This window comes from Erinaceus europaeus, chromosome 5 (genome assembly GCF_950295315.1).
Source record: "Erinaceus europaeus chromosome 5, mEriEur2.1, whole genome shotgun sequence".
Taxonomy (NCBI): domain Eukaryota; kingdom Metazoa; phylum Chordata; class Mammalia; order Eulipotyphla; family Erinaceidae; genus Erinaceus; species Erinaceus europaeus.
In genome coordinates this window covers 121,910,936-121,936,949 of record NC_080166.1, presented here as the reverse complement: position 1 = coordinate 121,936,949, position 26,014 = coordinate 121,910,936, and the positions used below count along the sequence as shown (strand labels likewise).

At 42.0% G+C, this 26,014-nt stretch overlaps 1 protein-coding gene across 3 annotated transcripts in view; it reads left to right on the top strand.

Annotated features, from left to right (window-relative positions):
- The window catches only part of ATP8A2 (ATPase phospholipid transporting 8A2), a 641,523-nt gene extending 615,779 nt beyond the window's left edge, over positions 1-25,744 (top strand). For 2 of the 3 annotated variants that reach the window (XM_060191722.1, XM_060191721.1), the window contains exons 36-37: positions 19,891-19,982; positions 25,343-25,744. In XM_060191722.1, the coding sequence (XP_060047705.1) occupies positions 19,891-19,982; positions 25,343-25,440 (190 nt within the window). In that variant the 3' untranslated portion in view covers positions 25,441-25,744. The remainder of the gene's footprint in view (positions 1-19,890; positions 19,983-25,342) is intronic. The other variant, XM_060191724.1, reaches the window with a different exon arrangement.
- The last annotated feature ends 270 nt before the right edge of the window (positions 25,745-26,014 follow it).

Here is a 26,014-nt window from a genome sequence, read left to right as displayed (position 1 = left end):
ATCCAGTGTGAAAAGTGTTTTGGCAAAGCAATGGACTGGAAAAATTAGAATTTAATATCAGGGAGTGAATCAAGGACAGGGGGTGGGATGCAAGGAATGTGTCAACAGGTGTATGTGGTCCAGGCCCAATACTTTGAGAACAGCAGGGTGGTGAGAATTTAGTTTAATAATTTAAGTAGGGGTGGGGGAGCTGGGCGGTAGCGCAGCGGGTAAAGTGCACATGGCGCAAAGCGCAAGGACCAGCATAAGGATCCCAGTACAAGCCCCAGCTCCCCACCTGCAAGGGGGGCGATTCACAGGTGGTGAAGCAGGTCTGCAGGTGTCTATCTTTCTCTCCCTCTCTCTGCCTTTCCTTCCTCTCTCGAATTCTCTCTATCCTATCCAACAACAACAGCAGTGGCAACAAAATGGGGAAAACGGCCTCCAGGAACAGTGGATTCCTAGTGCAGGCACTGAGCCCCAGCAATAACCCTAGAGGCAAAAAAAAAAAAAAAATTAAGTACGAGATAAATCAGACAACCTGTGATGACATTGGTGCTTTATTCTGTAAGACACAGGAAACCATCCAAAGCCTTGAAAGCAAGCAAGCAAAGCATCTTCTGGGTAGAAAATATTAGAGTCATTTAGTCTTTCTATTTATTAGAAAAATCATGATGTATTTTTTTCTTTGTTTTTCTATGCAAAAAAAATGTGTGGTGACTTTTCTGACAACCCAATATTTCACAAAAGATAGAGAGGTAGGGAGAGAAAGAGCAGGGCAGAACTGTGGCACATACCATGCTGGGGATCAAACTAGGGACCTCATGTCTCCATGTCTAGACATCTACTACTAGGCCACCTCCTGGACCACTACTTACTTTTTCTTCATGGATGTCTCTGCAGTTTTCTATGCAAAAACAAAGTTTTTATGCCCCTAGGCCAGATCCTCTCTCAAGCAGATTTGTAGAATCCATCAGAGAATCTTTGAAAGTGACCTCTCATCCCCATTCTAAAACAAGTTACATTGTAGAAAGATTTTCTTGTAGTAGTCTTACTTTTTTAAAAAAAAAGTATTTTCTTCTTACCTGGGATTTTATTTTGTATGAGTGATTTTATAGTGGCTTACAAAATTATAAAAGTACAGGGTATGGGCCGCGTGAGGCGCACCTGGTTAAGCACACACATCACAGTGCACAAAACCCAGGTTCAAGCCCCGAAGGAAAGCTTCACAAGTGATGAAGCAGTGCTGCAGGTGTCTCTCTGTGTCTTTCCTTCTCTACCTTTCTCCTCCCCCTCTCAATTTTTCTCTGTCTCTATCCAATAGTAAAAGAAATAAAAATATTTTTAAAAATAAAAGTAGAGGGTATAATTCCATACTAAACCCACCACTTAAGTTCTGTGCTCCCACCTCCCAAGCATAGCTACCATAGTTCTTAAAACGTGTTAGAGACCGTTTGACTACTTTTTCTTCTGTTGTTGTTGTTGTTTCATGTGTTTCAATTTTATATATTCCAAATATGAGTAAAACCACCTGGTAGTTGTCTTTTTTTAACCTCCTTATTTATGTCACTAAGCATAATCACATCTAGTTCCATCTATTTTGTCCTGAAAATCCTATCTTTTTCAATTGCAGAATAATAGTCCATCGAGTATTTGTCTTTTTTTTTAATTTTGCTTGTTTATTTTTTTAATTTTTATTATATTATTTTCCCTTTTGTTTCCCTTGTTGTTTTTATTGTTGTTATTGATATCATCATTGTTGGATAGGACAGAGAGAAATGGAGAGAGGAGGGGAAGACAGAGAGGGGGAAAAGAAAGATAGACACCTGCAGACCTGCTTCACTGCCTGTGAAGCGACTCCCCTGCAGGTGGGGAGCCGGGGGCTCGAACTGGGGTCCTTAAGCCGGTCCTTGCACTTTGCGCCATGTGCGCTTAACCACTGCGCTACTGCCCCGACTCCTGGCTTGTTTATTTTTTAATGAGAGATACAGAGAGAAAGATTTAGAGAAAGAGGAAGACCAGACTGCTCAGCTCTGGTTAATGGTGGTGCTCAGCGTTGAACCTGGGACCTTAGAGACTCAGGCATAAAAGTCTTTTGCAGAACTATTATGCTGTGTCTCCAGCCCACTGTCTCATAACTTCTTAATTCAGTCATCTGTTGATGCACACCTAAGTTGCTTCTGTTTTTTGGCCACTGTCTCACACCCTTTTTTTATTTTTATTTTTTATATTTATTTATTCCCTTTTGTTGCCCTTGTTGTTTTCTTATTATTGTTGTAGTTATTATTGTTGTTATTGATGTTGTCATTATTGGATAGGACAGAGAGAAATGGAGAGAGGAGGGGAAGACAGAGAGGGGAAGAGAAAGATGGACACCTGCAGACCTGCTTCATCACCTGTGAAGCGATTGCTCTGCAGGTGGGGAGCCAGGGGCTCAAACCAGGGTCCTTTCGCCAGGCCTTGTGCTTTGCACCACCTGCGCTTAACCCGCTGCACTACCACCCGACTCCCCTCACACCCTTTTTGAAGAGAAATGAAAACTGAGTTAGGCAGCTGGAAAAATGACTCACTCTTAGGACACAGGATGCATGTGTGATGTTCAGGTTCATCCCCTAACACTGCATATGCAGGAGTGATGCTAGATTAGTAAGTAACTGCCTTGCATATAGCACTTAGAAACCAAACGTGTTAAGTTAAAATGATGCCATGTTGGATGTCATGAAGTATCTTCTACCTCTGGAAAGTTCATGCACTGCTAACAGAGGTGTAATATCTGGAGTTACAAAGGTGGAAAAGATGACGGTTATGAATTATGTATATCACTGTTATGAATTACATACCAATATTATTCATTTTAAAAATAGATGCTAAGTGTATTTTAACTCACAAGCTTAAGAATAAATAGCCAAGTTCCATTTCTTTTTTTAAAAAAAATATTTTTTTATTTATTTCCTTTTTGTTGCCCTTGTTGTTTTTATTGTTGTAGTTGTTGTTATTGATGTCGTTGTTAGATAGGACAGAAAAAAATGGAGAGAGGAGGGAAGACAGAGGGGGAGAGAAAGAGAGACACCTGCATACCTGCTTCACCACCTGTGAAGTGACTCCCCTGCAGGTGGGGATCCGGGGGCTTGAACTGGGATCCTTACGCCGGTCCTTGGGCTTTGCACCACTGCGCTTAACCCACTGTGCTACCGCCTGACTCCTTTCATCTCTTCTTATCTATATCAGTTCACTCTTCTGAGCATACACACTTGGTTTCGTAAAGTCTTTACCACCTTTGTGCTTGGGTCAATGATTCTTAATTATTTTGGAACAAGAATTCTTATATAAATAGAAAAACTTTCAGTTGCAAAGAGCAGAGGCTCAATTCAGATTGTCCTTTAGAATAGAAGACCCCACAAACAATTGTGTGGGGGTCGGGCGGTGGCGCAGTGGGTTAAGCGCATGTGATGCAAAGCGCAAGGACCGGCATAAGGATCCCGGTTCGAGCCCCCGGCTCCCCACCTGCAGGGGAGTCGCTTCACAGGTGGTGAAGCAGGTCTGCAGGTGTCTTTCTCTCCCCCTCTGTCTTCCCCTCCTCTCTCCCTTTCTCTCTGTCCTATCCAACAACGAACAATATCAACAATGGCAATAATAATAACCGCAACGAGGCTACAACAGAAAGGGGGAAAAATGGTCTCCAGGAGCAGTGGATTCATGGTGCAGGCACCGAGCCCCCCCCCCCAAAAAAAAAATGAAGACCCTGGCTCATGGAATTTTAAGTGTCCTACCACAGGGCAGTCATAGTTGATGGGTCCCTAACCAGGAATGTCATCAAGGACTATTGTAATTATAAAATAAAGAGTTTAGGGACCAGGCAATAGAGCAGCAGATTAAGTGCATAAGGCATGAAGCACAAGGACCAGTATAAGGATCCTGGTTCAAGCCCCCAGCTCCCCACCTTCAGGGGAGAGTTGCCTCACAAGCAGTGAAGCAGGTATGTAGGTGTCTATCTTTCTCTCCCCCTCTGTCTTCCCATCCTCTCTCAATTTCTCTGTCCTAGCCAACAACAACAGCAATGACAACAATAATAATAACAACAATGATAAACAACAAGGGCAACAAAAAGGGAAAAAATAGCCTCCAGGAGCAGTGGATTCATAGTGCAGGCACCAACCCCCAGCAAGAACCCTGCAGGCAAAATAAAATAAAGAGTTTGCCGGATCGTGGCTGCTGGGCCCAGGTTTAAAACTATCAAGACTTATCATACAATATACTACACTACAGCAATATGGCACAGTATATTTTCAGTACAGCAAGATAGGCAGTTATCAACAGAGACATAGGTTACTCATTATGGCCATAGAGGAGTCTTACAAGCTAAGTTTCTGGGAGAAGCAACCATGCAGGCACCGTGCACACAGGAAAGGCGGGAGTCAGGAGAACAGGGTTCAGGAACAGCAAGGGCTGGGAAAGGAAGGGTCTATTTAATTAGCCTCCTGCTAATTAAATAACTAGGTGTACATAAGTCTGTCAGCCTGACGTCAGTCATATGCTAATTGTGTCCAAATTCCCGTTGTGAGCCAGCGTGCAGTATCACAACAAAAGGCCAAGTATCCTACCCAACACTTGATACTTTGCCTGCCCTTCACACCCTACTATGACTACAGGGTCTCCATAGTTTCCTCAACCAAAACCTGGTTTCCAGCCAGTGAGAAGTTTCCCTGTTATAACCAGTTTGCAGGTTCCTGTTTTCCTTGAGAAGACCATTTATTCCCTAGAGTCATGGAATGCCATGGTGGATTTGTTTAGGCCCAAGTTACCAGAATCCATCTACATAAGTGGTATCACTCTAAGGGCTTCTCTGCAGGGGAGGAAAGAAATAAGCATTGGTGGAAATATTAATATATTTGCTTTACATCTCTGATAACTTGCTGAAAGCTATGTTCCATCTTCCTACCTATCAATTTTGCACTAGATTTCTATGAGATTCTCCAAGTCTCTGAAAACTGTCATTCTTTTTTTATGACCTTTAAAAAAAAATTTTATCTTTATTTGTTTTATTGGATAGAGACAGCCATAAATCAAGAGAGAAGATGGAGATAGAGAAGGACAGAGACAGAGAGACACCTGCAGCACTGCTTCACCACTTGCAAAGCTTTCCCCCCTGCAGGTGGGGACCAGGGCTAGAACCTGGGTCCTTGCACATTCTAACGTGCGCTCAGCACCACACCACCAGGCCCCTAAAACTGTCATTCTTTATGCTAGACAAATAGCATGGGCAAAGAAGCATCTTGTGCTTAGACATCAGGGTTATCCTCTACCACATATCCACTCTGGAAGTACAGCGATCGAACTGTACTGGAGATAAACTGTAGTTTTCAGTTGTCATTTTGCAGTGTTTGTGCATGCTCAAGCGAAAGACTAATTAATAATATTTGTATGATTTAAAAATTCAATTCACTTTTTAAAAATTTATAATCTGCTGTTTTTTTCCTCCATTGGGAAAGGATAGAAATATATATATTTTTTCTCTCCTGTGCCCTCTATACTCCAGTTTTTTTTTTTACCATGTCTTTCACAGTGCTATTCCAACATCAGTTGCAATGAATCTTTCCACAGATTGCTAGATACCAAGCATAAAGTAATTGAGCTAGACCTGTTTTGACAGCCTCACACTGTGGAATCCAGGTGAGTCCTGTCAAAACTCTTTTCCAAACTGGAAAACATGAACAGGCAACAGTATGGACAATCATCTTATTTTGAAAAGTTAAAAGAAGTGGTTTGTCAGAAATATTGGGCATGTTCCGCAGCTGTTCTACCAGGAGAAAGACAGGGACTTGACCTCTAAAGAGCCGCTTTGGCATTGCCTATCCATGTGCTTATCCATTTGCCATAAATGCTGATTTAAAGGTAATGAAAGAAGACTCCGGAAAATTCTGCTTGATCGTTACTTCACTCTCCACTTCCATCCTGAAGTCACTTTGAAGACAAGACCCAAAGAAGTCTTGATAAATTCCACCAGCCAAGTGGAAATGGGGTCCTGTTTCTTAGCACACTGCAGCCTGAGCTGCAGACCCAGCTCCCTTGCTGAACAGCCTTCAAGTGGCACCAGATAGCTGAATGTTCACTTTCCCTCTCCAAGTACCTTAACCATCAACAGTCAAAAACTGGAGAGTCGGGGACTGGGCAGTAGCACAATGGGTTAAGCGCATGTGGTGCAGGGCTCAAGGACCAGCATAAGGATCCTGGTTTGAGCCCCCAGGTCCCCACCTGCAGGGAAGTTGCTTCACAGGCAGTGAAGCAGGTCTGCAGGTGTCTGTCTTTCTCTCCCCCTCTCTGTCTTCCCCTCCTCTCTCAATTTCGATGTCCTATCCAACAACAGTGACAACAATAATAGTAACAACAACACTGATAAACAACAAGGAAGGGCAACAAAGGGGAAAAAATATCCTCCGGGAGTGGTGGATTCATAGTGCAGGCACTGAGCCCCAGCGATAACCCTGGAGGCGAAAAAAAAACAACAAAAAACTAGAGAGTCATCTGAAGCATGGTTCCCACTTGTTCTACACAGAACTTTACTACTGACATAGCCTCCTTTGAAGAATTACTGCACAACTGCTCTCTCCACATTGCTGCTTTAAAAACCTACTGTATATACTCACTTCTGCAAAAAGGTATGGGTCATTTTTTTAAACGATACATATATTTTCCGATAGATATTTACCCCGACAACTTGACAAAAGGAAACAAGGTTATAAATAACAAAAAAAATGAAATTAAAACTCTAACTCCAAAGCATCTCAGCTGGTTAGTTGAGGCCTGTCACAGAATAGTAACTGAGGAGTGTCCAGATGAGACATCTGTATTCCCAGCCTTGCCTAAGGGTGAGTGTCAGTCTCATCATGGACTAGGATGCCATCTCTGCTCTCAGAGTAAAGACACGGGCCTCCAGCGCCCACCCATATGCAGAGCTGCGGAAATGCCTTGACTCTCAACTGAAGTGAGTGGCAGTCACAAGTTTTTATTTATCCAGCTAGGTCTTTAATCCACATTTCTATAGTCAACGCACAGAGGTATGTCTAGGACCCATGTTACAACACACTCAGTGACAAAGGGAGAAAGCTCAAGTGCACACAAAGTACAGTGAGAACTCACCTAAAGTAGCTGATAGGTTCTTGCAAACTGTAGCTGGAAGTGAAAGTACATATAACATAGCCAGACCCTGGTTAACTTGAATAAGTTAACCAGGCTTTCTTTTTTTTTCTTATCAACATTATAAAGGCATGTTATCTGGGACCTGTTATGCTTTTAATAAACCTTTTTCTAAATTTACATAGTACTTAACCACTGATACTGCATTCTCCACATGGATTGTGTGGAGGGGGAAACAGTTCCAAATGTTGGTGGTAGTCTGAACTCCAGAATTTTTAGGATGATGATTTCATTCGCACCCCCACCATGATTTTTTATTTACATACTCCTCACTTCTTGAAGTCTTTTATTCTCCCCAGGGACTGTGCTAACTTTGAGTAATTCATCCATGACCTAAAGCCCTATAAAAAAAATAACCTATGCTGAGATCAACAAAATTTCCTCTGTCCTGATTCTTATAAAGATAGCCGACTGTATTCCCCAAGCTATAGGGAATGTGCATTTTCCCAGGGAGACAGCATGAATTAGGCACTTATACCCACTTCCTCCTTTTCTTCTCTGCGAGTCTTGCGCAGGACCTCAGCCTAGAGAGCACAGGGTCAGGCACACCAGCCACCTTGCTCCTCATTATCTTTAATTAGTGGTAAGGAGGTTAATTGATAGGGAAGCTCATCTTTCTTTAATTACTTCAACAGTCGAGTACATTTTGAGCTGATTTTGAATTATTCTGTTTGTTTTAATGCTTATTTAAAACTATTTATTTATTGAAATGTATCACCTAGACTTAATCCCTGCACCATTGAAGGTGGTACTTGGGAAAGAGAGGAGACTGTATAGGGAAAAATTATTGTAATTAATTTTCTTTTTTAAAATTTATTTTGTTTTAATGAGAGAGAGAGAAAGAGAAAGCAAGAAAGAAAGAAGGAAAGAAAGAAAGAAAGACCATAGCACTGCTCAGCTCTGGCTTATGGTGGTGCTGGGGATTGAACCTGTGACCGAGGAGCCTGGGGCATGAAAGCCTCACACATAACCATTATGCTGTCTCCCTATCCTCTGTAATTAATTTTCAACCTAATGAGCTTATTGGAATGTTTACTGTTTTAAAAGAAAATAACACTCATGAGTGACCTCAACAATTTCAAACTATATCCAAATTTCCTTAACACCAAGAGGCAAGAGTCTTATTTTTTATATCAGACAAAGTTCACACTTAAAGAAACTAATTGATTAAAAAATACTATATCCCCATATCTTTACCTTTACATATTAGATGCTTTGTCAAGTCCCATTTCATTTACAATGTTCTTTGTGATCAAATTGCTAACTGTACCACTAGAATATTCTTTTCTTGCTTTCTTTTTTTAATATTATCTTTATTGGATAGAGACAGCCAGAAATCAAGGGAGTAGGTGGTGATAGAGAGGGAGAAAGACAAAGAGACACCTGCAACGCTGCTTCACCACTAGCAAAGCTTTCCCCCTGCAGGTGGGGACACGGGGGCTTGAACCCTGGTCCTTGCGTGTTAAAGCACGTGCAGTCAACCAGGTGCGCCATCACCTAGCCCCCTGGAAGATTATTTTCGAGGTCAATATGCTTCATTGTTCAAAAATAGTTCATAATTTTTGGTTTATATTCTGCTTTGTTTCTATCACTCTGCATTCTTTTCTTTTCTCCAGTTACTATTATCTGCAACTGCAAAACAGCTTAAAAATCATCATTGTCTTTTAATAAACATCCTTTCTGCTTCTGTATTCTCCCAAGTTATTTTCTTTCCTCTTTTGTCACATTTACATATTCTACCCTACTTGAAGATAAACACAGGGCGGCAGGAGCAGCTCAACCCCTAGAACACACACTATACCCTATCCCAGGACCTGCTTTCAAGTCCTCAACTCAGTAGTATAAAGAATTTTAGGAGTCTAGTTGAGCAAAAATTTATTTGAATCTGCAGTGTCATACTACTCCAGTCGGAGCCAGGGGATAGATTTCTATGGACAGAAAGATGTAAAGCCAGGAATTATTGACTAGCTACTGATTAAAATTAGTTGACAGTTGACATTCTGTGATTATTTATCCTGAGGTTTTAATTTTGTAACCTTGAGGCTTTTGCAGTCTTAGATCTGGGTTTGCTTACATGGGTTGCCACAGCATTAGAGACACCTGAGTCTCATGGACTCCTTATTTAATCTAACACCTTTAAACGAAGCTGCATTCTCTTCCTTTTTTGTTTGTTCTTTTTATTTTATTGAGGGGTTAATGGTTTACAGTTGTAAGCACAGGGACACAGTTACTCGTCTCCCCCTTCATCATGCAACATGACCTCTAGGTTTCCTCTGCCTCCTCCTGTCTCTTTTCTCAGAGTCCTTTGCTTTGGTGCAATACACCACACTGAGTCTAAGTTTGACTTCCCTCTGTCCTTATTACTTAAGTTCTTCCTATAAAATGAGATCATTCAGTATTTGTCCTTCTGTTTTTTTACTTATTTCACTTAACATGATGTCTTCAAATTCTGTCCAAGATGAGGCAAAGCAGATGATGTCATCATTTTAAACAGCTGAGTAGTGTATATATACCACAGTTTTTCTTCTGTACAGTATTATGTGCACTTAACCAGGTGCACCACTGTTGGGCTTCCAGTATCACAGTTTTCTTAGCCATTCATCTGTTGTTGGACATCTGAGTTGCTTCTGAGTTTTGGCTATTGCAAATTGTGTTGCTATGCACATAGGTATACAAAGATCTATTCTAATAGGTGATTTTATTTCCTGTAGGTAAGTCCCCAGGGGAGAAATTTCTGGATCCATTTCTAATTTTCTGAGAAATCTCTAGACTGTATTCCACAAAAGCTGAACCAATTTAAATTCCTATGAGCAGTGCAGAAGTGTCCCTTTATTTTCCTGCATCCTCTCCAACATTTGTTGTAACTGTCCTTTCTAATGATGACATTCTCACAGGTGTGGCAGAAACAGGCATGCTTTCTTCTCACTCCCGAAAAGCAGGTGTTTTTAGGAGGCTTTAGATAGAGGAAGGGGAAGGGTGCTGTGACTCTGCCATCCTCCATTGTAGCTTTGCTTTTTTATTTGGGAGTTGTCTGCATTTACCCCCATTTCCTCATTCCTTCAGTTCATCTTGATGTTCTATATGACTAGTTACTGTTTTGAGTGCAAGGCATGCAACTGAATGAAAACCAAAATCCAGTTCTTCGTAGAACTTGAATTTTATGGGGAACAAAAATAATTAACACAAACTAGTGAAAAGTGTGATAATGAAAAATAAATTCAGGCACATGGATATAGAGAATGAGGAGGAAGAAGGCTTTTTTTTTTTTTAATCTGAGGAAATATCTCTGAGTGAATGGAGGTGGAGAGAGAAACCTTGTGACAAGAACAGTGCCAGTTAGAAACCAAAGTGAAAGCCCTTAGGCAGGAAACTGGAATGTTCTAGGAATGTTACAGAAAAACATATGGCTGGAGAGACAAGGAGGGAATCACAAGAGTAAAGTGGGTTTGAGAGGAAGCCAGTGTCTTGGCATTTGGTACATGGCTCTGAGCAGTTAAGTGTGTGGTAACAGAACTTGAACCGATTTTTTTTTTTTTTTTTTGCTTAGCAATTAGTGTGGCACTTCAGCACTGGAGTGTTGTTTTGTCTTGCCCTTTTCCCAAAATTTCCCATCACAAAATTTCCCTACACAGAACCTAGGCCATCCCTCATGTGTACCAAGACACCTGGGGATTTTCAACCCACTACACACACCACATTTCACTCTAGGTCAGCCGGGTGCCCTGCTAATTTATCTGTTCCTCACATCCTGCACTGTGACTTGACCTTTTGAAAAGCTCACCCAACTGGAGTATGGGGCTCGGCCCAGTTTGAAAGAAGCCTCTCTACCTCACTACAAGTTGTGGAGTGAGGTAATAGTTTCCATATGTGCTGGGGTTGTCATTCAAATTCGACTCTGCTTGCTTGGGTAATCAGGTCAGACAGCTCTGGCTGGGGTGGACAGCCTCTCCCTGGAGTAGAATGCCTGCAGGAGATGGATGAGATCCCCCATCTCCACCCCACCCCAGCACTATTTGATTTAGAAAGGGCTAACTTCAGGAAAACGTGAAATAGAAGGCAATGCAATAAAATGAAATGAAAGATTTTTTTTTTTCCCTCCAGAGTTATTGCTGGGGCTCAGTGTCTACACTACGGAGCCACGAATCCACTGCTCCTGGAGGCCATTTTTTTCCCCATTTTGTGACCCTTGTTGTTGTTACTGTTATTGTTGCCATTGATGTTGTTGTTGGGTAGGACAGAGAGAAATTGAGAGAGGAGGGGAGACAGAGGGGGAGAGAAAGACAGATACCTGCAGACCTGCTTCACTGCCTGTGGAATGACCCCTTTGCAGGTGGGGAGCCGGGGGCTCAAACCAGGATCTTTATTCTAGTCCTTGTGCTTTGTACCATGTGTGTTTAATCCGCTGTGCTAACGCCCAACCCCCCAGATTTTTTTTTTAATTTGAACTTCTTTTGAGATAGTTGTGGCTTCCTATGTAGCTGTAAGATAGACTCTCACTCCTAGGTGGGACCAAAGAAACAAAGCCAAGGGCAATGCACGGTAAAACCTTGAAGGATTGTGGTCTTTCTCAGCAGATCCGGGGACCAAATAGGAGAGGGAGCTGGGATCTAAATCCTTATGGTGGTAAAGGATGCGAGTTTGGTGGAGGATGAAGATGTACTGACACCTAAGTTGAGGAGATGTGGAACTGTACCCCTGTGACAAGAACAAGCCTGTAAATCAGTGTTTCCACAATAAACAGACTGACCTTGAAAAAAATAATACACAGAGGGCCAACTTACCTTTTACTCATTTTTCCATGTATTAACTTCATGCAAAATGATAGTACATATTCACAGCCAGGAAATTAATGTGGCTGGGTCACCATACAGACCATTTCCATCACTACAGTATCCCTCATGTTATGTTTTCATAGCCACAACAAGCTTCTATCTTCTCCTTAACTCCTGGCAACCATTAATCTGCTCTTTATTTTTACAGTTATGTCATTTCAAGAATGTGATATAAAGGAATCATGCAGTGTGTGACCTTTTAGTGGTGACCTTTTCCTCCTCAGCCTGTTTCTCTGGAGAGTCACCCAGATTGTTGTGTGTATCAAAGGTTTCTTTTCCCTTTTTTTTTTAAAATATTTATTTTATTTATTTATTCCCTTTTGTTGCCCTTGTTTTATTGTTGTAGTTATTATTGTTGTTGTCGTTGTTGGATAGGACAGAGAGAAATGGAGAGAGGAGGGGAAGACAGAGAGGAGGAGAGAAAGATAGACACCTGCAGACCTGCTTCACCGCCTGTGAAGCGACTCCCCTGCAGGTGGGGAGCCAGGGTTCGAACCGGGATCCTTATGCCGGTCCTTGTGCTTTGTGCCACCTGCGCTTAACCCGCTGCGCTACAGCCCGACTCCCTTCTTTTCTCTTTATTGCCAACTAGTGGTGTGGTGGTCCCCTGCTTGGAGAAATTGTTCACCTGTTTATATCTGGGTTTCCAGTGTGCGGCTACTATAAATAAAATCCTATAAATATTTGTGTACACATTTTATGTAAAAATAAGTCTTTTGCAGGGATGTATGTCTAGCAGTATAACTGCTGGTTTTGTGGTAACTGCATATTTATTTAAGTGCCCTTTTTTCCCTTAAAATAACAACCATTTATTAAGCTCATAATTTTGTGGTTGCTAGTTTTGACTGTGTGTTAGACCAAGTCTTTCTGATCAGTTTTGTTCTTTGTTGTATACAGATATATAAACAGTACCATTCTGAGTGGATATTTGAGTGTTGTTTTTTTTTAATATAGTCATGAGGTTGTGCTATGTTTGCCTTTGCTTTTTTTTTTTTTTAAGAAGTTACCAAGTTGTTGTTCATAGTGGCCACACCACTTTCCGTTGCCATAAGCAGTGTGTAAGCATGGTCCAATTTTTCCACATACTGGCCAGCATTTGGTGGTGTCGCTATTTTTGTGTAAGCCATTGTGATAGGTATGTGGTAATAGCTCATTTTGACTTTAATTTTCATTTCTCTAGAATAGATTTTTCTTACTGGTTGTTCCAGGTACTATATACATAACTAATCATAGTATATTGGTGTTTTTCACTTTACCTATTTGAATGCAGTACAGAAACCTTAACTGCTTTTCACCTTTTTTGTCCACACTGATTTATGGTCTACTTTTCTTGAATATTTTCCTATGTGCATCTTGTTTTTTGTTTTTTTCCTATGTGCATTTTGAAACATATCAGACTGTATAAAATTTTGCTTTAATTTGCCAAGACAAAATCTAGAGAATTCAAAAGGAAAGGAAAAGCTCATTTATTTACCCATATTTGTTCTTACTATGTTCTTTCTTTCCTAGTGTTGCAAAATTTCTCCTTTTCTAAGGCAGGGGTAGATAGCATCATAATAATTATGCAAAGAGACTCTCAAGCCTGAGGGTTCAAAGTCCAAGGTTCAATCCCCACCCCTTTCCCCCAACCACTACCATAAGCCAGAGATGAACAGTGTTCTGGTTAAATTAAAAAATTAAAAATAAATTTCTCCTTTTATCATTTCCCTTGTGCTTTTTACAATTTTCTTTAGTTATTCTTAACAGATGAGTAGTCCAGATGTTAGCAAATTTCTTTCCACTTGACAGTATCTTTTTCTATTTTAAGATGTACTTATTTTACAAGAGAGTGAGCAGAATACCACTTGGTTGTATGTAATTTTGTGGATCAAACTCAGGGCTTCACACATTCAAGTCTTGTATTCTACTGCTGAGCCAGCTCCCTGGTTGCATTTGAGAATGTATTGATTTACTATGTGCAAGAATCTTGAGTTTAAGGCTCCGCTCACTTCCTGAGCAGTGAAGCAGATCTGCAAGTGTCTATCTTTCTCTGTTCCTCTCGATTCTCCCCCCCCTCAATTTCTTCCTGTCCTGTCAAGTAAAAAAAGGAAAAACTGGCCACCAGGAGCAGTAGATTTGTAGTGCCAGCGTGGAGCCCCAACAGTAACCCTGGTGGCTATAAAAATAAAGCAAAAAAGAATATTATTTCTTCATTCCAAAGATCATTTTCACTGGGTCAGTAGTTCTTTTCTTCCTTCTTTTTTGTCACTCCTGCACAATTCTACCACTCCCAACTCTTTCTCTCTGTCTTCTCATATATATATTAGAAAATAAGACATAGAGATTGAGTATATATATTATTTTATTTTTTTGCCTCCAGGGTTATTGCTGGGGCTTGGTGCCTGCACTATGAATCCACTGCTCCTGATGGTCATCTTTTTTTCCATTGTGTTGCTGTTATTATTGTTGTTGTGGGATAGGACCACGAAAAATCGAGAGAGGAAGGAAAGACAGAGAGAAAGACAGACACCTGAAGATACTCTTCACCAGTTGTGAAGTGACCCCTCCTTCTGCACGTGGAGAGCCAGGAGCTCAAACCGGGATCCTTGCCCCTGTCCTTGCGCTTTGTACTATGTGTGCTTAACTGCCCGGCCCCCTACACTACACCACCATTAGCCAGAGCTGAGCAATGCTCTTGTAAAAAATTAAAAAATAAAAACTCTGTGTTTGTGCTCTTCAGCAATTATGCATTGCTGGCTAGCTTCGCGGGCGGGAGAGAGACGACCAGGGACTCATGTCTGAGCTGGGAATGCAGTTCAATCTTTATTGGTGAGGAATGCAGTGCAAGCTAGCTATCTCTAATCACAATCCTGTCCTATATATATCTCCTGAGGTGGAAGTGTCAGGAAGTACGTAGGATAGGGGGTGGGGAGAAGGAAAAAGCGCACTAACCAGTGAGGATTAAACCAGTGAAAACAATGATTATGTAAATAGACCACAGAGTTAAGCAATGCAACAGAAGGGGTCTTAGAAGCAGAATTTAAAAGTAGACCAACAATGCATGTGAACGTTGTAGGACTAGCCTTCTAGCAGAAATGTGAACATGGGGGCTTATTGCGTTTCTTTTTCCTCCATTTTAAAACTCCCTGTCTCTGTCTCCTTAATACTGCTCATTTTTGAAGACAGAAGCACTGTACCTCCTCTAGGATATGTCAGCTTCTACATGGAGCCTGTCTGTAAGGACTTATCTGAGCTCACATTTCACCACAATTACTGGAGAGACACTGAGAGAGCACAGACTTCTAGTCAATTTATGTTGAGTAACACATTTCATATTGAGAGGTAATGTTCAACCTGTGTGCTAAGAGCAGGATAGAAAACTAAATAAAGGAAACTCTTCAACTCTTTCCCACCCCACATACATTATTGAAAAATAAACTGTGGGACTAGGGAGATGGCATAATGGAAGTGTTCTTGAAATAGCAAGATGGTTGCACAACACTATAAATGAATTAGGTGCAACCAAATCATACTCTTTAAAAATGGTGATTTTTTTTTTCAGTCAAATCCAGCAGTGGAAGGTTGTTTATCAACTTTAGTGACACTAACTTTAATAGTTTTTCTGACAACCCACTACCTTCGGACCAGCTGAATGGTAACTTTTTTGCTAAGTGATTTTGCAACAATAGAAAGCAAAAGTCAGTCAAAACTAAGAGGGCAGAGTAGACCATGAATTGAAGTAAATACCCTCCCATCACCTGAGCTGTTGATGTGAGGCCATTGCTACTTATTTTTTAATATAACATTATTATTATTGTTATTATTATTATTAGATAGGACAGGGAAAGATTGAGAGGGAAAGCAGTAGAGTGGAAAAGAGACAAAGAACCACCTCTCCCACTGCCATGCAGGTACTCAAATGTGGTAACCAGGAGCTGGAACATACCTTTTTCTGCATGGTAAAGTGCTTACTCTACAAGGTGAACTATTTCCCCACTCCTTCTTTTTCTTATTTACTTACTCACTTATGTACTTTTGCTACCAGGATTATCACTGGGGCCTAGTACCTGCATTATAAATCTGTTGCTCCCAGTGGCCATTTTTCATTTGTTTCTTTTTTCTTTTTATTTTTTTTAAGATTTTATTTATTTATTAATGAGAAATATAGGAGAGAGAAAGACCCAGACATCACTCTGGTACATGTGCTGCCAGGGATTGAACTCAGGACCTCATGCTTGAGAGTCCAATGCTTTATCCAATGCACCACCTCCCAGACCACTGTTTCTTTTTCCTTTATTTCTATTTTATTTGGTAGGATAGAGAGAAGTTGAGAGGGTAGTAGGAGATAGAGAAAGGGAGACACCTGCAGACCTGCTTCTCCATCCATGAAGCTTTTCCCCTGCAGGTGGAGAGCAGGGCCCTAACACAGGTCCTCATGCATGGTAATGTATGCACTTAACCAGATGTTCCACTGCCTGGTCCCTTCCCCACTTTTTTTTTTAAAGAATTTTATTTTATTTATTTATGAGAAAGATAGGCAGAGAGAGAAAGAACTAGATGTCATTCTGGTAATGTGCTGCCGGGGATTGAACTCAGGACCTCATGGTTGAGAATCCAGTGCTTTATCCACTGCACCACCTCCCAGTCTACAGCCCACTTTTTTTAAACTGAATAATATTCCTTTGTTTGGTTATACTTCATTTTGTTTATGCATTTTGTTTATGCATTTATGATTGCTTCAGTTCATTAATTTTGATTTTTTTAATCTTTTGACCATCTTGAGTAATATTATTAGAGATATTAGTATAAAAGTGTCTAACTTTATTATAATTTATTTTAGGTATATACCTGGGAATTGAATTGCTGGGTGATAGCATGGTTTTCTAATTGAACTTAATGAGAACAGCAAGTTCTACCAGTAATATGCTAGAGTTCCATTTTCTCCAATTTTTTATTTTTTATTTATAAAAAGGAAACTGACAAAACCATAGGATAAGAGGGTTACAGCTCCACACAATTCCCACCATCAGATCCCATCCACTCCCCTGATAGCTTTCCTATTCTTTTTCCCTCTGGGAGTATGGACCCAGGGTCATTGTGGGATGCAGAAGGTGGAAGGTCTGGCTTCTGTAATTGCTTCCCCGCTGAACATGGGCATTGACTGGTTGATCCATACTCCCAGTCTGCCTCTAGTAGTAGCTGAGCTCCAGGACACATTGGTGGAGTTTTCTGTCCAGGGAAGTCTGGTTGGCATCATGCTAGCATCTGGAATCTGGAGGTTGAAAAAAGGGTTAGCATACAAAGCCAAACAAATTGTTGGCCAATCATGGACCTAAAGGCTGGAATAGTGCAGATGAAGAGTTGGGGGAAGGGTGTCTCTGTTTTGTAGATAGCTAGTAGGCCTATTTTAGTTCTATTACAAAGGGCCGTGGCTATACTAGTCTAACAGTTATTTTCTAGCTTGTTGCTGTCAACACAGTAGGTGTTAAATATGAACTCTTTGTGGTTTGATTTGCATTTTCCTAGTGACTAATGGCGTTGAAATATCTCTTCATATGTTTGCTGGTCATTTTCTTTCTCCTTTGGATGAATCTACTGCGTCTATTGCTCATTTTTAAATTGTTTTTCTTTCTCTCTGCTGTTGAGTTGTTAGGATTATTGATGTATTCAGGATACTAGATATATATAATTTGCATGTTCTTTCATTTTATGGTTGTCTTTTCCCTTTCTTGATAATATCCTCTGATGAACAGAAGTTTTTAACTTTTACTGATGTCTAGTTTATCCATTTTTTGTTAGTTTGTTGACAAACTGAAGGTCATAAAGATTGACTCTTATGTTTGCTTCTAAGACTTTTTCAGATAGCCAGAGTGAGAGAGGGGGAAACACTGTAACACTGAACTGCCTCCAGTGCGGTGGGCACTGAGCTCAAACCTGGGCTGCACACTTGGCAAAGTGAGCACACCAGCCAGGTGAGCTATTTCACTGCTCCAGAATAGGGTAGCAGTTTGAATTAAAATATGATGGTCAGTTAAATACAATTTGGGTCAGCCAACCAAGAAAGGAACTGGAAAATACTGAGATTTAGAGAAGTTGAAGACAGAACTATAAGTATTAGAAGCTTTTAAGCAAGAAAAATTAGAAATGAGGAGAAGCATTCAAAATGTCTTTCACTGTATGGACAGTCCTTAAACAAATAAAAATGGAATTACCTAATGATCCAGCAGTGCCACTCATAGGCATTTATCCAGTGGGCGCTAAAATACTAATTAGAGACTTTATTTATTTATTAATGAGAAAGATAGGAGGAGAGACAGATAGAACCAGCTATCACTCTGGTATATGTGCTGCCAGGGATTGAACTCGGGACCTCATGCTTGAGAATCCAGTGCTTTATCCATTGCGCCACCTCCCGGACCACAAGTACTAATTAGAAGGGACATATGCACACCTATGTTGATAGCTGCGTTATCCACAATAGCCAAAGATTGGAAGCAGCCCATCAACAGATGACTGGTTAAAGAAGTTAGGGAATACTACTCTACAATCAAAAAAGATGATATTGTGTCCTATGAGACAGAATGGATAGAACTGAAGGTGACTATGCTTAGCAAAATAAGGGATGAAAGACAACTAGAGCTCCCAGATGGTTTCACTCAGATGGAATCAAGAGATCTGATTCACATGAACTTGCCAAAAACAAGCAAACAAGCAAACTGTTTCTAAAACTTGAGTGAACCATGATGGTTACCTTTGAGAAGTAGGCAAGTGGTGACAGAGAACTTTGATGGTGTGTGTGGTGTGGAACTATACACTGTAATCTTATAATCTTGTAACATACTACTAATTACAAGTAATAATAAAAAAATGAAAGAAGATGGAACTAACCTTCAAATCATCAAGTCTCCCCAGGCCTGAATAGCCAAATAGGATATAAAAATGAATCTCCACACTACTATTACTAGGTGGTATAATGAAAATCTAAGAAACCAAACAAAGGAAGTTATTGTAATAACAGTCAGAAGGAAAAAACAGACTACCTGCAAGGAACTAGTCTTCCAAGTGAGTAAATATTACAAAAGAAATTAGGGAGTGCGTGACACAGGAGGTGGCACAGTGGACAAAGTGCTGAACTCTAAGCATGAGACTAAGCATGATCACCTGTGCCAGAGTGAATCTCTGGTTCTCTCCTTTCTGCTCCACCCACCCCTCCGTAATAATTAAACCTTTAAAACAAACACAGGAAAGGAAAAAAAAAAACAGAAGGAGCAATGGCTCCTTCTATAAACCATGGTTTGGTTTATAGCAATCAACAACAGCTACCTTCCCGATTACTCCGTATCTCTTCACAGCGACAGCTACCTGGGAGGTAATAACTCTTAGTAAAAGGCAGGAAGAGCTTCCAGTTCTTGTGTCTTAAGTGAAAGCCCACTTGCTGCTCATGGTGGTTCAAAACACAGTCAGGTTCTGCAGAAACTGGCCCATCCTTGGCTGAGCTCCTGAGCAAAGCTAGCCCTGGCAGTTCCTCCTTGGAGCAAAGAAACTGCAGGTAAGATTGAGACTAAGAACACATGACTTACTGCAAACGCTTCTGGGAAGCCAAGGGCTTACCGGGTATGAAAGGACACTTGTAGTACATTTCAATGAAGAGGAAGGCAGAGTTCAGAGGCATCGTGTCCAGGACAGGCTGAAAACAAAGTGCCGTTTAGAAGCAGGAGCAGTGCATTCAGTGTCAAGATAGCATCTACTGTAAATAACTGCACAGCCTACGGAAACCGGACTCTTTGGGGGACAGAGGAAAGTAACCCCTCCCCCCACATGCACACCTGTTTTATTCTGTAACCTGAAGCCATTGAGGACCTTGAGGGGTGTTGTGGACAGGACTGATTTGTGTGCTTGCCTGCAGGCTGAATGAGCGGGACCGCCTGCTGAAGCGGCTCAGCAGGAAGACACCCCCCACACTCTTCCGAACTGCCTCACTGCAACAGAGTGTCCCTCGTAAGTAGTCACCTGCAAGCATGCGGTCAGGGCACCCCAACCCACTCTGGGAACACAGGGAGCATAAGGGCAGTCTGATAGGCAAGGAGACAACTGCCCATCAGAGTTCAGCCTTACAAATGGTGAAGAGCAATAAATGAGAGAAAAGTATCCTTCAATGACACAAATGCACCTACAAAGACACCTAACAGCAGTAGGTAATGCTCAGAGACTGCTTAAAACTGTAGGGAAAGCAACGGTATCCATGTTCACTGTTTCTATTGTACTGAAATGATTATCCATTATAGTGAGGAAAGAGAAGTGATCTTGTGGCCTTTCAAACCAGTTCACCTGGATAGTGTGCCTGCTTTGTCCTACGCAGGACCCAGGTTCCAGGCTGAGCCCGCTACACTGGGGGAAGCTTCAGTGCTGTGATACCTCTCTCCTGTGAACATCCACACTTTCTTTTTTTTCATCTGAAAATGCTGGCCTGGAGCAGTGAAGCCCTGGTGACAGGAAAGAAAGAAAAAAAAGGGGAAAAAGGGGATTGGGAGGGAAAGTGGGAGGCAGGGAAAAAGGTAAGAAAGAAAATTCCTGATGTGGTGGGCTAGCAAAATAGCTCACTTGGGTAGTGTGCTGCTCCACTGTGTGTTTGACCCAGCTTCCAGCCCAGCCCACCACATTGAAGGAAGTTCAGCTGCCTGGTCCTAGTCTCCCTTCCTTTCTTCCTTTCTTTCTTTTTATTGAGGGGGCTAATGCTTTACAGTGCAATCAGTGATATATACATACAATTTCATTATATAATAGGCCCTCAGAGTTTTCTTCCTATCCTCCCTCCCCAGAGTCCTTTGCTTTGGTGCAATACACCATGTTCTGTCCCTAGGCAGCCTCTCTCTCTCTCTCTCTCTCTCTCTCTCTCTCTCTGTCTCCCCCCTCTCTCCCTCTATCTCAGAAATAGAAAAGAAAGTCCTGATATGTTTAAGTTTCTTCCATAAGTCTCTCAATAGGGTATTTTTCTGAGGTTGAAGTACTGTTTTGGGGAATTTACTTTTAAATTGTTACTCCCCAAAAGCTGCTTTACTTAATGTTAGCATATGAACTAAAACAGTGATAATCTCTGGGGGAAGGGAAGAGGGCCTCTGTGCTTTTCCCAGGAAGGTTGCCCAGGTTTAACACTGATGTGCCTGCTAGAGGCCTAGTTCCTGCTATATGAGCCTGACCCATTTGTGAGGATATGCTAGAACCAGAGGAGTTTTGGGGCTGGAGGGACAAAGGTGACAGAACTCAGATATGATTGTGCTTACTGCTAGAAGGCAAGCCACGCTGCTCCCAGCTGAAGGGTGTCATTGGTCATCCTTGTTAGTCTGGGTTTACATCATGCAGCGTGCCTGGTCATAGGCAAAACATCTCTAGTGAACAAATACAAGAAATAAGATTTCTGTGGCCTGGAATGTGGCGCAATGGATAAAGCACTGGACTCTCAAGCATGAGGTCCTGAGTTCAGTCCCTGGCAGCACATGTACCAGAGTGATGTCTGGTTCTTTCTCTCCTATCTTTCTCATAAATAAATAAAAATATTTTTAAAAGAACGAAAGAACATTTCTTCTGAATCTCACACTGCATTTTTAATAAACACTCCGTAAATAGTAATGGGAACCTGATCAGCAGCCTAGGTGGTTTCTGTTGGTAACAAACAGAGAAGACCGCCAGTTAGGTGTGCCACAAAGTTGCCTTGGCCTCATTAGGTCCCTCCTGGTCCCTTTCAGCTGTTCGGGCCCTTGGTCTTCCCAGGAAACCAGCAGAATAATCTCATCTGGGTAATACTTTCGTTTCCTTCTGGACTAACCTACCAGTGCAGTCATTTATTTTAACTGAGATCACTGTTTCTTCCACAGTCTAATTTCCTCAGCGTTGTTCCCATGGCCTTCCTGTTTCTGTTGCTTCTAGGAGTCTTTTTCTATTAACAAATGCTACTTCAGAGAGAGTTTTATTCCTCTTCTTTTGCCACCCGGGTTATTGCTGGGGTTACACATCCACCGCTTCAGGTGGTCATTTTTTCCTTTTTCCCCCCCTTTATATTTTACTTGAGGGGGAGAGAGAAAGATAGAAACCTTCGGACTTGCTGCTTCACTACTTGTGAAGTCTCCCCCTTGCAGGTGGAGAGTAAGGGATCGAACCCAGGTCACTTGGTGATATGTGTGCTTAACTGGGCACGCCACCACCCTGTCCCCCAGATGATTTTTCTAAATGACATACTTCACCAAGTATTCTGCCAGGAGAAGACAAAAGAAGTAGGAAATTCACCACTTACCCTTCCATCTCCTTCACATTCTGGGGCTGAATATTTAGGAAGCAGATGTGTTAGGAAGGCAGCCAGAGAAAGTCCCCTGGTTGGATACCGTGAGAGCTTCTCAAGGCCCCATCATTAACTTTCTGGCTGTCAGGGCTTCCTGAAAGATTAATGAATGTGGGCATGAAAAGAGCTGGAGGTTTCCTCTCTGCTCCCCATTTGGATGCAAATAGCAATTAAATGTTCATCGCAGAGAGGCCAGAGAGCTGTCCATGCATCTTTGTCAGATTGAGGAGTGCAGGCAGGTGGGGTGCTGTGGCTCCTGGCATCCCACTTAAGTCTCTACCATGGTGACTCTTAATTCCCACCTTCCCTGACTTCTACGAATAAGATATTTTGGGACCAGATGGTGCCATACCTGGCTAAACACATACAATACAGTGCACACGGGTTCACGGCTCTGGTCCCTACCTGCAGGAGGAAAGCTTCAGGAGTGGTGGAGCAGGGTTGCAGGTGTCTGTCTCTCCCGCTCCCCTCTCGATTTCTCTCTGTCTCTATCCAGTAACAAATAAAAAATTTTTTTGAAAGAATAAGATATTTTATCTGAAACAGGGAGACACCTCTATATTCAGGATAACCCTATCAGGCCATCCTCCTTCCCTTGAATAGCAAAATCCTCTTGAAGTCTCAACTAAGGTCAGGAAAGTCTTAGTACACAACAGTTTGGAAACATGGTGGCAGATGCAGCCAATGGGACTACTGGATAAACTCTTTGGTAGTGACCCCTGCGTGGTCTGTGTACCCTAGAAGAGATTGACTATTGGATCAGAATCAGTCTCTGTCCTCCTCCCTTTCCTCTTCCTACCTGCACCTATCTAGACATGGATTACATAGACAGCGTCTGTATAACAGTATGAAAGTGTTACTTGTTTTTGTCCAATCCAATTTATCCAGGTTGGGTAGCCCTATCCCTTGAAACCAAAATTTCACTACTGTATTTCTTTATACCCTAGAAATTCTTCCTCCCTTTTTTTTTTTTTTGCCACCAGAGTTATTGCTAGGACTCCATTCCTGGTGGACATTTCCCCCCCCCTTTTCCTTCTTCTTCTTCTTCTTTTTTTTTTTTTTTTGCCTCTGGGGTTATCTCTGGGGCTCAGTGCCTGCACTACAAATCCACTGCTCCTGTGTCTATTTTTTCAAGAGAAAAAATTTTTGGTATGATAGAAGTTTAGAGAGGAGGGGAAGACAGAGAGGGGGAGAGAAAAATAGACACCTGCAGACCTGCTTCACCGCCTGTGAAGCGACTCCCCTGCAGGTGGCGAGCTGGGATCCTTGCACCAGTCCTTGCGCTTCGTACTATGTGTGCTTAACCCGGTGCCCTACCGCCCAGCCCCCCTTTTCCTTCTTTTTGATAGTAAAAAAGAGGAGAGAAAGGGCGATATCTGCAGCACAGCCCCACTGCTCCTGAGGCTCCCCCACTTCAACTGTTCGGGTGGGGGTCGGGGATTTGAACCAGGTTTCTAACTCATGCATGATAGTGTGTGCACTCCACCAGGTATGCAACTACTCAGCCCTTAAACTCTCCTTTTTGAGTCATATGTCTGATTTAAGTAGCCAACACCCAGAAGATTATGCACGCACACATTTCTGGGTTTCTTTTCTCTTAAAGACTGTAAGAGTGAAACAACAGTTGGTTGAAAAATTATTAATACACACACATCCAGTTGTCAAGCTACAACTGTGTTCTCTTTGGGTCAGAATATCTCCTTACTGTCCTATAAACTCAAGCTGTGGGAGTTGGGTGGTAGCGCAGCAGGTTAAGTGCACGTGGCACAAAGCATAAGGATCCCGATTCCAGCCCCGGGTTCCCCACCTGCAGGGGAGTCGCTTCACAAGCGGTGAACCAGGTCTGCAGGTGTCTATCTTTCTCTCTCCCTCTCTGTCTCCATTTCTGTCTCTGTCTCTCCCTCCTCTCTCCATTTCTTTCTGTCCTATCTAACAATGGAGACATCAGTAATAGCTACAATAATAAAAAAAAAGAGGGCAACAAAAAGGGAATAAATAAATAGGAAAATAAAATAAAATAAAAACTCAAGCTGTAGGTCTATCTCCCTAAGTCAAAAGGGTTAAGTCAACATAGAAGGAGACTTATCCTTCTGTGAGAAGGATGAGTTAGGAAGGAGAGTTCCATTTTGGGCTTGTGAGTGCTGAAACCTTCTTAGAAGCAGAGATACAGTAGAGTTGGACCCTGCAGACACACTGCCTGGAAGACACCCAACTCTGCCACCTACTAGGTGTGTAACCTTGGGACGAATTATGGGAATAAAAGAAGTCATCCTAGAGCTCAGTTGCACCATCTGTGAAATGGGAAGAACGTTAGCACCTATTTCAAAGGGTTGTCTTTATGCACAGCACGTTGAACAGTGACTAATACACATCACACATCGAATCTGATCCTGTTTGACTGCTGTGACTATTATAATCATTACTGTGATTTTTAAACTTATTGTAAGAAATATCTTCTTCTGGCCATAGGGGCAAATCACCAGATTCTCTTTGATTTGCTCTTGTGATCATTTTTTTAAATTCATACAAAACAAACACTGCCATTTTTTTTATTACTGGTCCAAATCAGTTCAGTTTAAAAACAGAAACACCCTAAGCAGCACATGCACCTTGCCAACTTTTACTACTACTGGTGTGTGTGCATGTCTCCTGGCATGTCCACAGCTTGAGGTGGGTCAGAATAGCTTGCCTTTCCTCTTGATTGGGAGTGAAAGTGGGACTGTGCAGATATGGACCAGTGAATCACCATTTATGCTTTCCGGTCTGAGTCCCACTGCAGATCCCCAAATCAGAACGCTACCCTTCTGAGCCATCTCTTTTGAGCCCCAGCCTCAGCAACAGCCAGAACCTCTCAGACTCCAACTCATCAGTCTTCAACCTGTCACAGGACCACTGTCCCAAACCTTCACCCACCTCTCCAGGACTAATAATGCTTCTGTTGTGAAGCTCCACACAGTCTTCCCCCAAACATGTGCACCCCTCCAGTTTTCCTCATAACCGGTGCCTCTGTGTACTTCCCTTGCAGACGGCTATGCCTTCTCTCAAGAAGAACATGGGGCTGTGACTCAGGAAGAAATCGTTCGTGCTTATGACACCACCAAAAAGAAATCAAGGAAGAAATAAGATGTGAGTTCTGCTGACTAGTTCTAGGCATGAGGTGGGATTTTTTGCACCCATGTTAACATGTCTTTGTCAGAAGAGACTGGCGTCAGCAGCCAAAACACCAGAAGACACATTTCTGTGGCCTTAGCCAACAAGGTTGTTAGTTATATGTTTCCTCACCAACCTGGAATATTTACGGCAGGGGACGTCATATTCTCCCCTTCCAGTCTGTCTGCAGTGCTTGGCCTAATTTTTGTTTACGTTCTTATAAAGCGTTCAACTGTGCTCTTTGAGGTGTGAAATTAAAAACATTATGTTCCACCAACATTTATACATCAGTACTAGCTGTTCTGGGAGAAATGCAGAAGGATTTTATGTTGCGTGAGAAATCCATCTTGTGAAATTGGAGCTTGGGGGGTGCACTTCGCTTCCTGCTTTGTTAGCACAGATGAAGTCCACTGGGCAGCATGTGAACTGCAGGTCACTGGCCGGCTTTGATTCCTCTTTGGTGTGTATGAGGTGGGCATACATGACTGCAGTGAAGTAAAGTCACAAGATACATGAATATCTATGGTCAGCCTGAGGACTTGTAGTT